Below are 15,097 nucleotides of genomic sequence, written 5' to 3'. Positions count from 1 at the left end.
TAATGGCAGACACTGTAAATCACTTAGATCCTTGTGAGGTAATGGCAAACAATATAAACCAGTTTATGCATTGAGGTAATGGCAGACACTGTAAATCACTTAGATCCTTGTGAGGTAATGGCAAACAATATAAACCAGTTTATGCATTGAGGTAATGGCAGACACTGTAAATCACTTAGATCCTTGTGAGGTAATGGCAAACAATATAAACCAGTTTATGCATTGAGATAATGGCAGACACTGTAAATCACTTAGATCCTTGTGAGGTAATGGCAAACAATATTAACCAGTTTATGCATTGAGGTAATGGCAGACACTGTAAATCACTTAGATCCTTGTGAGGTAATGGCAAACAATATAAACCAGTTTATTCATTGAGGTAATGGCAGACACTGTAAATCACTTAGATCCTTGTGAGGTAATGGCAAACAATATAAACCAGTTTATGCATTGAGATAATGGCAGACACTGTAAATCACTTAGATCCTTGTGAGGTAATGGCAAACAATATTAACCAGTTTATGCATTGAGGTAATGGCAGACACTGTAAATCACTTAGATCCTTGTAATGTAATGGCAAACAATATAAACCAGTTTATGCATTGAGGTAATGGCAGACACTGTAAATCACTTAGATCCTTGTGAGGTAATGGCAAACAATATAAACCAGTTTATGCATTGAGGTAATGGCAGACACTGTAAATCACTTAGATCCTTGTAAGGTAATGGCACACAATATAAACCAATAATTTATCATTAGAAACAACACTGAAATTGCTCACTTTGGTCTGAGTATGTTGTATTATAAATGATAGCAATACACTTTCACAATGTCTACCTATAGAAAAACCAACACTCATATACAGAACTACACTTTATTGTGCCAAATTGTGATTAAGAACAACTAATTAATAAATGTAAATTTCTGACTGTGTTTCTAGTTAAAACATCCAGGGACATACTTATTGCTGTCAGCTTTCATACTTATATAATACATCATGTCTTTTCACCATTTTCAGGATTTCTAATCTAACATGTTTCACACTATTTCCTTGCAATACAATCAATTAAAATGCTACACAATAATACACAGAATAAGGAAAAGAATGTTAACTTATCATATGACATCATTTTTTCTTTAGAACTATCAGCATGTTAGAATGGAAATATATAAAAAAAATTCTTGCATTGTAGTACAATAATAAAGGTTTTACTGTTTAGTAATTGATCATTTAGGCCTGCTGACCTTGTTTTATTCCTTTAACTTTATATTATCCTACAATAATGCACTAAAATAAATACTTACTTCCTACTTGAAATTAATAAGCTTTTTCTCTTCTATATATTGTTTAGTTATCTTTCTAAATAATATCAAAATACACCAGTAAAAGAAGTACATATACTTGTAAATGTTTGTTTTAATGTCATTTTCTGAAAGTAAAAATGTTTATGATAACAATAGATGCTAAATTCAAGCAAAATGTTAAATTTCTCTAAAATTTTGTTTCATTACTGGTTTTTCTAAATTCTAGTCTCTATCAACATATAGATGTCATATATAATGTTATAAAATCAGATATTGGCAGCATGATGAACGATATATCTAATACAACATTTTTGGATGTGTGTGTCTATACATTCACTACTATAAGACAACATATAATAATATAAACTTACTGGACTTACTCTGTAGGATAGGAGAGAAATATAATTTCATGGAGAATGTGTTATCTCATTATTTATAATAAACTTAAAGGAAAACATAATCTATATAAACTTAGCTTCAATTTCAACAAAACAAACATATAAGAATAATTTATTATAATCATTTATTATCTAAAAGTTTATCTGCAGTTTTCTGATGGAAAAATAGCACACAATACCTTTTCTTAAAATAAATAGACTGTAAAAAATGATTTTATTCTATGAGGACTGCTTGAAAAATGTGTGGGTCAAATGTCACATCATCAATTTTCAACACAATCAAAGGCAGGTGTAAAGTGATTCAAAAGACTTAGGTGTATCAGTCCAATACTGTTACTTAATTATTTTTTGTCTCAATTTAATTTAGTCTAAATTTAATATGTATTGACATATTCAATAATAATTTAAAGAATATGTTACAAATATCTTTAACTTTATGACTTAAAAGTATTACCTAAATTGGTTGGTTATTTATATTGTGATGATATATTTCCACAAACTTATCCAACAGCCCTCTTATTATACTGTAAAATTCCTTTTAAACAACGCCCCCATGGGCTAAACATTTTTCAAAAGGGGGGCTATAGTTACAACACAATTTTTCCTAAATCCAAATATCATTGTATTATTTTATTCCTTATTTATATATACATCAAATTTTAGTGTTAGCAAGTGTTGGCAATAACATTAAAAAGTGTTAAGGTTTTAAAGATATACTATGCTCAAATTTGATAATTGAAAATATCAATTATTGCTACACAGTCTTTTTGTAAATATACAACAAACATGTTTTGACTTCACAGATATGTTATATAGTAGATGTGTTATGCTTTAAATCTTACACACTATAAGTGGACACACAATGAATATATTTTGTCATTAAAAAAACTGGCAGTTTTTTTAAGAAAGGACCAGCTTTACTTGATCCGTAATGATGAATGCAGATTCCCATAGTTTGATTGTTCTAGTATTTAAATAACCCATATTCAGTAAGAATTTTATAGATTGCAATAAATTTCTGTAGTACAAATATTTACTCAAAGATGAGAATAGTATATCTTTAAGGTTCATTATGATACAATTTTGTGTTTACTATCAAATAAAATGGATTTTGAAGGATTTGGATAAAACTTTGGATTTACTCATGAGTTCAACACTGATCAGTAGATTTTTTCCTTATCAAAAATCCTGGGAGCCTTTACTAGGGGGAGGGGAGTATATTAGGTAATTTTACGGTACAATATTTAAGTTGCATATGCATGTTATGTTCAAGCAATAATGAAAGCAAAAATGAATAAGCAATTATGATAAAATCTGAGTTTTAAAAAAAAATTTGCATTGTTTTAGGAATATTTGCACATTACCCATTCATTAAAATCAAGTATTTAACAAAATAAAGTAATTTGAATTAAATCGCCATAATGGTCCAAAACTGCTCCAAACATTATATATTGTTGTTATAAAACAAACTTACTATAAAACAAGTTATAGCTGTTCACCAAATAAAAAAATAAATGTTTTAATTTAAACTTAAATTTAAACTAAAATTGGCCAAAGGTGTAAAAAGAACATATTTATGTGATATAATGAGTCAACACATTATACTTTCATTTATTCTAAAAGCTCATTGTTTCCAACATGACTTAATAACATGCAGTATCCTCTGAAACTCCTGTCCTATTTGCAAACACAATACTATATACAATTTACAAACAAAATATCCAATTTCATGTATAATGACATCTTTAAATGACAACATAAGTCCATAACTCTTATACAATCCTAGCTGTTCAATTTAACAGATTACATAGAGGAACAATAGTTTATTTACATATAGAGATTATCTAAAACTGTCATGATTGTTTGATAACAAAACTATCACGCTCCCCAACAAAAACACTCATTTACATTTAAAGGAACTCCAACAAGATCCATAAGTCTAGAAACATAAAATGTAATGAAATTCGTAGATAAACTGGGGTGTTTGAAACGGAAAATATGCAAAAGGTATTAATTATACTGAAAATTACTTGAAAATTGATATTTTTTTAACTTCTTAGCCCGATTTGAGTTTAAACACTTTTCAATTTAAGGTAAATTTGCCCAATTAAAACGGCTATTTTGTAATGAATGAATGGTGACATACCTACATAAAAAGGTATAAATATCTTGAAAGTATTTTTCCAGTACAGTCATGTCAAAAAACCTCAGTTGAGTCCCTTTAAGAACTTATATTCTGCATCAATTACAAAGAAACTGGGCAAACTAAACACAGAAAAATCAACATGTAACATATATTACACTATCTATATACATGTACATTGTACTATATAAAATGTGTCACTTCAATACAGTGTCAAATCAAAGAACAAACATTTGCTTAAAAATACTGCAGTATACATTCATAATATCTTTAATCAAATTATTTGTGGAGAATATATATTAAATTTCGCCAGATAAATGTCAGGCAACAAAGGTTTGTTCACTACTGTTGATATTTTTGGCAACATTTCTTTGCTCTTTACAACAATGGTGATAATTTCTCTTATCTTATATGAAGTAGTTGAAATTAAAATCTTCTTGTTGCCTTATACTTTGTAATGTTTGTACATTTCTGAATGTTCTTTTATTGTAGATAGAATCAGTCAGAATGGATCGTCCAAGATTCATTTTTTCCTGCAATCTGGACCTAACTTATCTCAAAATTTAATTCAAAACTCAACTTAATACATATAAAATTTTTACGCACATCACTGTATACTTTCAACCCTGTTTATATTGTATCATGCTACAAGTGAAACAAGGTTTATAGTAATTACATCAAGCAATATATGTGTACAATAATATATTGTACACAATTTACAAACACATGTTTAAATAGCATCTCTCAAATCTGAAAATAAATTAATCAAAATGTATCACACATATTGAAGTTAAAGCACCTGTTTTGCCATTATATACAATATCTGGATTTAAGGATATATTGGTTGACCCTGTTAGATTGTAATTTATATTTCATAATAATCTGTAGATTAGGCTACTAAAATATAACAGTGAGTCATCTTTTGATAATTTCACAGTGAAATTATAATTTTATAATTTCACTGTAGCAAAACTATATTTGAACACTGATGAAAAAACATGTATGTATCATTAATGATAAAAATTCAGACAGAAAGACATCCCAACATTAGTAAAATGTTGTAAATAATTATTGGAGGCTAATTTTGTTATCAAGAAATTTTACAGAATAAATTTTCAACATAAATATTGTGACATCATGATTTGATGATGTCACAAAGGAGAGAGCATGATATTCTGCAGCAGTTACATTAACCATTAAAGCATGAAATGTAAAGATAATGTGTTTGTTTTGCATATAACATCGAATTTTACTTTCTATTTGAACCCAAGTTGTTCTGTTTTTTTACTTGTCGTTATCGCAAATCATGAAAATATTGCATCTGGTGTTCAATCTGTAAAATATACTTCCATCTTATACTACAACAAACAAATAGCCCTTAATGTCAAAAGAAATCTCTATTTTTGATTAAGCTCTGTGCAAAAGTCCATAAGTCAACAAAAATAGATATAACAATAAATTCACCTGAAAACTAAAGAAGAAAACAACAGCTTTTTGATAAAAAATAAAACCAATAATGAATGAAAGAAAACATAAATCCGGCCATTTTAAATGCCTATTTGAACACTGGCCATTTGTCAACTTTACAACATGTCTCACATACTTTACCCTTGTAATTCATTTACATATACCAGTATAGTAATTCACCAATCACACATATAATAACTTACATATCACATGTATAAAAATAATTCACCAATCACAGAATATGATTATTCTGTGATATTAAATGTGACATGTTTACATAACATAATTGTTTTATCTTTTTTTTTTACACTCCAAAACTATCAAGACAATATAAATGGTGAAAATGTGATGGGCAATCACTGGAAATTCAAAACATTTTAAAACTAATCATACTTTATCACCACCTACAGTGATACAAGAATCTATAAATTTGTAACTTATCACACTGCTGTACAATACTGGCAAGTCAAACATAATGGAGGAAGTAGTTCATATATGCAAACATTAGCCAAAAGTAGTCCATGTGCTCCATATTGTTATTAAAAAAATACATATATGTATGTATCAACTATTAATGGAGCTTTTTCCCTTTTGGAGGTATTTTTAGAGGCAGTGTCAAAATCACAAACTCGATGCGGATTGGCATGTGCTGGTTGGATCCAATGCCCATGAGTTGCAGCCCAAAAATATAAACAAGGTACTAGTAGTAACAACACTTAGGCTGTCTAACCAAATCTCTGTAGCTTTCTAGACTTCTCAGATTATAATCATGCTCTCCTGTCATTTTCAGACTGAAGTCTTATTAGTTTAACACATAAGAAGAGGTAAAAAGGTTTTTGGTGGGGCAATAGTTGGCTTAAAAATGACAGATAGTCATTTATACAAATAATGCTATTTTCATGTTTCTGAATATTGTTGAATAGATAAACAATTGACTAATATTATCATTGGACAAAACCTCAAAGAAAATTATTAAAATAATCTAACATTTGATAAACCAAATCATTAAAACCTACATAACTCATGTGACTGAATTTTTAAATAACATAAACACCTATCAACCATATATGAACAAACAGCAAAATGCCAATAATAATCAACAATTTTGCCATCTTTTATAAAATACATGTCATCTAGACCAGCTTCATGCCTATGTCAGGATATTTTCCCCCCTAAAGATGAATGAGTGACATTAGATAAATGAATTACACAAGATTAATGCAATGAAATACAATATCATAAAGTAAAACACAAGAATAATGAAACAAGTCAACAAAACATACATAAAGAATTTTTTTTCTATAATTCTAAAATAAAATAGTAAACAAATAAAACAGAAAATCAAACAAAATTGACAAACTTATTGGTACACATCTAAAGAAATAATAAATTATATAATCTGACTAACTTTATATGTTGCATTGATGAAATTAACCTGTAAAATTAAAAAATACATAATTTACTCATACTTCATACTAAGGAGACATTAATTTGAAAAATAATTTGACAAATAATATGTGTCTCATTGAACTTTGTTCTATCCTAAATCTTACATCTATTCTGTCAAAAGAACTACACTGAGGTTCCAAATGTATAGACACATACAATTTGAATTTCTTACATACATCAACTTGGGCACTTAAAACGAAAAAATGTACAGAAGATATTAATATAAAACTGTGAATGAGTACTAAATAATTAATCATAAGAAGTTTGATCAACATTGGTCATGTAATTCATGTTCTATTTTTAGAAATTTCCAAATTCTGTCTCCAGAGAATAAATACAATCATTTCAATAAACTTATAACAAATATTTAAACACATAAACTAAGTACAAGTGGGCTAAAATCTAAAAGCTCAAAAACAAGACAGTTCAGGCTGTATGTAGCAAAAATATCATAGTTCTTATATGAAATGCTACCTTTCAAAACTTTTGAATGTCTGATGAACAGTACCATATAAATATACAAGAGGGCCATTAGACACCCATAAGAAGATGTTTCATGCTAAACATCTAAGTTCTAGCTCATTGGGTTTTTTAAAAGAAGATTTTTAAGTTTTTACTATACACATATAGTTAAAAACAATGACACCCCTGGGGCAGGGCCAGTTTTGACCCCCGGACTTTTATTTGAACAAACTTTGTAGATATTTACTTAAAGATGTTTCATGTATAATATCTAAACTCAAGCTATTTGGGTTTTTTCAAAGAAGATTTTTAAGTTTTTGCTATACACATATAAGGAAAATCAATGACCCCCGGGGCAGGGCCAGTTTTGACCCCAGGGCTTTTATTTGAACATACTTGGTAAGACACCCATTAGAACATGTTTCATGCTAAATATCTTAGCTCTAGCTCTTTGAGTTCTTTAAAAGAAGATTTTTTAAGTTTTTACTATATGCATATAGGGAAAATCAATGACCCCCTGGGGCGGGCCATTTTGACCCCAGGGCTTTTATTTGAACAAACTTGGTAGACACTCATTAGAAGATGTTTCATGCTAAATATCTTAGCTCTAGCTCTTTGGGTTCTTTAAAAGAAGATTTTTTAAGTTTTTACTATATGCATATAGGGTAAATCAATGACCCCCCGGGGCGGGGCCAATTTTGACCCCAGGGCTTTTATTTGAACAAACTTGATAGACACTCACTAGAAGATATTTCATGTCAAATATCTTAGCTCTAGCTCTTTGGGTTCTTTAAAAGAAGATTTTTTAAGTTTTTACTATATGCATATAGGAAAAATCTATGACCCCTGGGGCAGGGCCAATTTTGACCTCAGGGCTTTTATTTGAACAAACTTGGTAGACACTCATTAGAAGATGTTTCATGCCTAAATATCTTAGCTCTAGCTCTTTGGGTTCTTTAAAAGAAGATTTTTTAAGTTTTTACTATATATGCCATATAGGGAAAATCAATGACCCCCTGGGGCGGGACCAATTTTGACCCCAGGGCTTTTTATTTGAACAAACTTGGTAGACATTCACTAGAAGATGTTTCATGCCAAATATCTAAGCTCTAGCTTTTACAGTTCTTTAAAGAAGATTTTTTAAGTTTTTACTATATGCATATAGGGAAAATCAATGACCCCCGGGGCCGGGGCCCAATTTTGACCCCAGGGCTTTTATTTGAACAAACTTGGTAGACACTCACTAGAAGATGTTTCATGCCAAATATCTTAGCTCTAGCTCTTTGGGTTCTTTAAAAGAAGATATTTAAAGATTTTTCTTTCGGTTGCCATGGCAACCAGAGTTCTGCATGAAATGGAATTCTTTGAACAATCTTGATAGAGCTTCATACAAAGAGTATTCCTGCCAAGTTTCATTAACATTGGCCTTGCGGTATCATAGAAGATGTCCTTAGAATATTTAAAATGTGGACGGACGACAGACGACGGACGCCATTTGGTTGGCCATCCTAAAAGCTCACCTGCACTTTGTGCAAGGTGAGCTAAAAAATTAAATGCTTCCCATATGCAACTTTATTATTTTGTTGTTATGTAAAATCCTCAGTCAGATATTTTGAAAAGCTGCTCCTTTTAAGTGTTTATAAGAATACTCTAATAGATCAAACTGATATGCAGAATGAACTGTTAACACAATGACAAATTTATTATTGATACTTGAGAAATTTTTTGCTATAAATTTGATAAAAATATGCAAACATTTTTTTCTTGAAAGCTGACAACTATTACAAAAGCAAAAGGGCCTAATTAGTATACTGTTGGTATATTAAGTTAAAACTGATATATCATAAAGTTTATAATTAATAGTTGAATTTTGTAATTACAATACTGTAGCTGTCTTGTTTTTAAGTCCATTCATCAATTGGTCCATTCAACAATCACAGTTTGCTTTACAATGTCAAATGGCTGGTCACATGATATCAGGTCACATAATATCTGAACACATGATATCAGGTCACATGATATCTGATCCCATCATATCAGGTCACATGATATCTATGTGCATGATATCAGGTCACATGATATCAGGTCACATGATATCAGGTCACATGATATCACATGATATCAGGTCACATGATATCAGATCACATCATATCAGGTCACACAATTTCTGGTCTCTATTTGGAAAGCATTATAAACATTAAACCCAGGTGCTTCTGATTTTTGCGGAAAAAAAAGAATACATGAAGTGACATTTACATTCATAATATCATTAATTTACAATAAAAAACTTCTTGTAGGGTTTTTCTCTCCACAAAAATCATATGACATTATTAATAATTAAAAAAAAATACAATAACTTGACACATAATGAATAATGGGCAAATATTTCCAATTATAAGAGAAACATTAAGCAAGTTTCAAAATTTTTCTTTAAGACCTAAAATACAAAAATAACATCAAAACAATATTGTCATGCAATCATAACACTATTAAAATAGATTCTCTACTAGAGAAAATAGATAAATAGAAAATAAAAGTCATTTTTGTATATTTCTAAATTATACATCATTATTTCTTTTTCTCAACCTCTAGTTCCCCGGTATAATCTCTGTCCTTAATGAAGCACCTTAGTAATAGAATGCTATAAATAGATACACAATCAGTGTTTGCCATTAGCTTTGCCAACTTTGCCATTTGTTTTACCATTGGCTTTATCAGGTTTGTCAGGTTCAGGATCTTTGGTACTGTAACATGCCTCCAGGAAGAGACCGGCAATCTCTGATACCATTGACCGATCTGGGATTGACTGAGCCATACCATATATAGCTCCCTGAAATATATAATAATATACAATAATTCTTTAGTTCACAATTTAACTGATTCAATTCTACATGTGTTATTCTACAATCTTCTTTAACACTATATAGAATTCCAATTAACTATGACATGTTTTCAACTATTTTTAAAACTGAAAATTTAATACTGTAGTACACATTTAATATACATTAATCACAAAGTTAATATATATTGTTTGCATAATTATCAATTAACAATTAAGACATATGAAATATTTCAGAGATCAATAACTTACAATTCCACCACATTTTGCTTTTGGGTCCTTCATGATTTCAGTGACAGCTTTTTTAACTTCTTTAATAAAGTTATCGGCAGCACCAGGGTGAGTGTGTAACAATGTACAACACAGATGTATACTTAAAAACAAAATAATACATATTTATATACAGGTTTTATACACTTTATTTTTTTCTTCAATAACTGTCTAAAGAAAAATTTAAATCTATTTGGTGAAAGTGTAACAGATGTAGAATTTTTCTTCTATACAGAAGATGTAAAGTCAAGTTTAATCTCTGAGTTTGTCACTCTATCATTAAGTTAACATAGAAAATCAAAATATGCCAAAAAAGCAGTTTTTTTAATCTTTCTCTATTTACATTTGAAGAAACATACAGTGAAAAACCTGAACATGCTATAACTATTTACAATTTTACAAAAAAAATCTTATATAATTTAACTTCGTAATAATTTGTATTCTACATACCTAGATGGAAACTGGAGTGGGTTAAGACTGAAGCCTGTATCAGCTAGGGCGTCTGACAACCGGAAGATATTGAAGTCATGTGATGCTATAGCTACCACCGACACTTGAGGATCACCAAGAACGTATATTCCATTTATTTTCCTCAATCTGTTGAATAAGATATACAGATTAAGCATTACATGTATTACTGAATTAGCTTTCAAACAATTGACACATAAAGTTAAATTACATCACACACCGACTTTCCTTAGATTTAAAAGCATCCAAAACAAATTTACAATTTTTTTTACAACAGTGAACAACAGACCGAGACAGGAAAACTTCCCAAAAATTTTATTTATAATTAATGAACACAAAAAAAATCATAATTTGATAATACTTTAAACATACAACACTTGCTGTCCTTTTAGTGAAGCTTTAAAAAAATTCATGAATAAATATATCCACACATATAATGAAGAACTTACTCTTGTGCAATATATCTTGCTGTTGACACAATCTTTCTGGTGCTTTGTACATACCCGTCCTGCCCAAAGTACATCATAGCTGCCCAACATGATGCAATAACAGCTCCAGATCTGCTGCCTGTAATAAAATCACATATATAGAGATGTTCAGTTCTGTGTAAGATTAAATATATTTCACCGAGTGAGCACCAAAAAGTATTGTCGAGTGACCCGTTTTTACGCTGCCATATTTCGACGCCATTCATATTTTGCCTCATAATTGATATAAGAGGCCGCTTACGTCATAACTGTACTACGCTATAGCAAAAAGGGATTCCTCTTGTTGGTTAGGTAACAATATGTAGTAAGTAAGACACCCAAAGGTAAGATTTAGCACATTATACCTTATTCAAGAGATTTTTGAATGATTTCACTAATGCAATTTTGACCCTCACTTTATTATGTCATGTTTTCCTTGCAAAAATAGGCTGGAAAATACCTCCCTGTCTGCTGACCTCATTACGTTATTCTCAGGTAAGGTGGCAGTAAAATTACCCAATAGTGTTGTTTTGGGCGCATTTTTTCACCCTAAAGCAACCTGTATGTGTTGTAGATTTTTTTACGGTTATTAATCGATGAATGAATGTTAATTGAAAATTAATTGGATACGTTTATCTTATTTGGATGGAATGAAATTTTGAATTGCCATATTTTAATTAGTTGCTCCACTAAGTGTATTATTTTGTTTTTGCAGGTTCGACAAAGAAAGTAAAGGTGCTATTTTCCAACCTATATTTTTTCAGCATTGGAGGTCAAACAGACAAGGGCAACCATCCAAACCACTGTAAAAATACAACAATAGCATTTACCGCACATAATTATGCTTTATTTATGAAAGAAATAAAGAATAGATTAACTATTTTTCACTTGTTGATACTTTGCAGGTCTATGCTTTTGATATTGGTGAACAATGTAAGTAAAAGTATTATGGTGTATTAGTGTGTAATTAAATTAGCACATCAATAGCGTCGTTTTAGGGCACTCTCAATAAAAATGGCCGCTTCTGGATGAAGTGAAAGTAGGATTGTTCATGAAAAGGAATAGCTGGAAAAACAACTTAAATTTACCCATTTCATGAAGGTTAGAGATATTTTAAAAGCTTAAAACATTTTATACAATAGAATCACATGGTTTTTATAGAAGCATCCAAAACAATTCTTAAGGGCGTTGAAACTGGTCACTCGAGGATATATTTCACGAGTGGCACAGCCACACAAAATAATTATAAAACTTGACGCCATTTACGATGTCAAGTTATTAAGTTGGTTTCCAGCAATGTGAACACTGGTATTTCACTGAAACAATGTTAGGGGTTTAATTCAAAACAGTGAAATTATCAAATTGATAATTTCACTGTTTCAAACAGTGAAATTATCAGTTTTATATTTCACTTATATATTTCTATAAACCACCAAAAAGCATGTAATAATAAGAGGATATTTTTTTGTTTGAGTGAAATAAGGAAATATATTTTCACGAAACATGATAAAATGCCACATATTTTCACGAGCCGGGACGGGAAATACAATATTTCACGAAAAACGAAAAAAATAACCTTTTTATTTAATTTCATTATCAAAGAAAAATGGTTACAAACCCTATTGCTTGCTACGCAACTGCAATTGTACAGCGCGCAGTAATATATTATTGCGTCTTGTTTTGCACGCGATATTTGACGCTACATTGTGACGTCATGTAAACAACTGTTTAAACGTCTGTACAGCATAAATAACTGAATTAAAGATATTGGTTTTTGGATTAGTTTTCTAGTTAGACCATTTTCTATCATTCTAGATAGTTTTCAAAGCAAAATTCAACAAAAAGTTGTTTTGTATTTATCAGATTTTTCAAACAAAATGGCGAAAGAAGTCCCTTAAAATAAATATGAGTTTTGACTCCGCCCACTTTCATATTTATATTTCATATTTATTTTAAAAAATATGAAATATATTTGACTGATATAGCACCATATTTCATGGGAAAAATTAAATAAATAACAATAAATGTCTCCATAAAATGTCACACTGTGAGAACAGTCCATATATTCAGTAAATCTGACACTATTAAATTTCAACATTTTTCTGCAAGCAAAGCTGTCTACCATACATATGGTGATAGTCAAAAAACATTTTGGTATATATTTTCTACAAAACAGAATCTCACTGTGAAACAAAAATATTACCTGCTAGAGTAGGTGAGGCGTAAATACCACCAGGCCAATCTGGCTGGACAAAGAACTGGTACTTCCTGTATTCTTTATCACTATAGAGTATGACAGACGAACCTTTTGGAGCAAACCCGTACTGAAATGGAAATAAAACTTCACTTATACTAAAATGTAACAAACTATTCTGGAATTTTGAAAGAAGTTAGTTTTCATTCATACAAAAGGTAGTTTGAAGTACAATGACATGTTAGTAAATTATTATGTCAAACTAAATCATGAACAATACTTTATCAGTTTATGCTTTCACCATAAAATGGATAAATGATCTTTTATTACTTAAGCAAAATATATGACTTCAAACATATTTTGTTTCTGTTGTAGGTTGGGTTTCATGTCACACTGTAACTGTTATGGTGACACACCAGCTTTATTTGTGGAGGAGGACCTCAGCAAACTCCTCACAGTGATTACCTCCCTTGGCAGATTGTAATCCTGCCTTCATAGTTTGTTTGTTTGTTTTGGGTTTTACGTCACATCGACACAGTATAGGTCATTAATAAAAACGAAAACAGAAATCAAAACAATCTCTTTTTCTAGTTTGGCTTTTAAACGTAATATTGTAAGAGAAAGGTTAGTATTAGTGGTAATGTTAGTAGAACCACAAGCGTTTTATAACATGGCAGGCTAGGTATGATTTGACTACATGTATGTCGGATGGCTGTAATTTTTGTTACCTGGGCCAACCAAGGAGATTCAACAAGAAACACCAGAATTTCCAAACAATAACTTCCTTTTATTCATAGAAATATATATAATAAATGCTGAACTTCATTTACGGCTTATTTTCTCTTTCTTCAATGAAATATTAACTATATTAAGTGTTTGTTATCAATTTCTTTAATAAACAGTGAACTGCATATGTTTAATGTTATTCATTTCTTCAATAAAATATCAACTGCATTTAGCGTTTGTTATGTATTCTTTATAAACACGAATTGCTTATACATGTATATAGTCTATAATTCCATTCTTATTTTATACAGATAAAGCATAGGTCACGATATAATAACGTTCTACAGATGTTGTGTAATACTCTACCAGGTTACTTTCGCTAGAATAAAATACATTTGAAAATAGAACTTTTGCGTGAGTACGTTTTGCGCAAGTTTCATGCAAGAGTGTGTGAGCATACGCAATAACAAATTCTGATACTGTACTTGGTTAAAAATATATTTAAATAATGCTAAAGTTTTGCATATGTACTTTTGCAATAGTGTTCCGACGCCCTATACCCGTTTCATTTAGTTAAGTTAACCTTGTACTTCCGAAAGCACGACTGCCCGACATGACGCAGCCAGCTGTATTTATAAACTTCCCAGCCAATCAGATTGCGTCATTATATTCGACTTCCGCAATGGATACGCATAAACAAAAAGTCTGTGCGAAAGTTTCAATTTCTTTGTAAAAATAAACCTCAATGAATAAAAGTATTAATGCAATAGTTATCGGAGGTATTATTTAATAATAATACCACATTCTAGTAAATAAAATATTTAGCTTTCGTATTTCCCGTATCAATGCGCTAAGAAGTTCTGCCTTGTAAATGCGAAAGTTCGACAGGTCAACAAAGTAATGTGTTC

General features: G+C 30.2%; 1 protein-coding gene across 1 annotated transcript; it reads right to left on the bottom strand.

Moving 5' to 3' along the window:
* Positions 1–8,274: 8,274 nt before the first annotated feature.
* LOC132729027 (sphingosine-1-phosphate lyase 1-like) lies at positions 8,275–13,959 on the bottom strand. The gene is made up of 6 exons (XM_060714765.1): positions 13,903–13,959; positions 13,473–13,641; positions 11,252–11,369; positions 10,785–10,931; positions 10,317–10,437; positions 8,275–10,055 (listed from the first exon to the last, which is right to left on the bottom strand). Exons 1-6 carry the CDS (start codon positions 13,957–13,959, stop codon positions 9,885–9,887), a joined length of 783 nt encoding a protein of 260 aa, XP_060570748.1. The 3' UTR covers positions 8,275–9,884.
* Positions 13,960–15,097: the final 1,138 nt, after the last annotated feature.

Source organism: Ruditapes philippinarum, unplaced genomic scaffold (assembly GCF_026571515.1).
Source record: "Ruditapes philippinarum isolate M1 unplaced genomic scaffold, ASM2657151v2 ctg88_1_1_1_1, whole genome shotgun sequence".
Taxonomy (NCBI): Eukaryota; Metazoa; Mollusca; class Bivalvia; order Venerida; family Veneridae; genus Ruditapes; species Ruditapes philippinarum.
Note: the sequence above shows the minus strand (reverse complement) of the source record. Positions and strands in the feature narration are given on the sequence as shown.

What these genes read in the sequence shown, in the direction of transcription:
- LOC132729027 (XM_060714765.1), bottom strand. Translation starts at nt 13,959, where the DNA reads ATGAAGGCAGGATTACAATCTGCCAAGGGAGGTAATCACTGTGAGGAG. An exon ending in CGCCTCACCTACTCTAGCAG is followed by an intron (nt 11,370 to 13,472) that starts GTAATATTTTTG and finishes ATTTTATTACAG; the next exon opens with GCAGCAGATCTGGAGCTGTT. An exon ending in CCACTCCAGTTTCCATCTAG is followed by an intron (nt 10,438 to 10,784) that starts GTATGTAGAATA and finishes TTTGTTTTTAAG; the next exon opens with TATACATCTGTGTTGTACAT.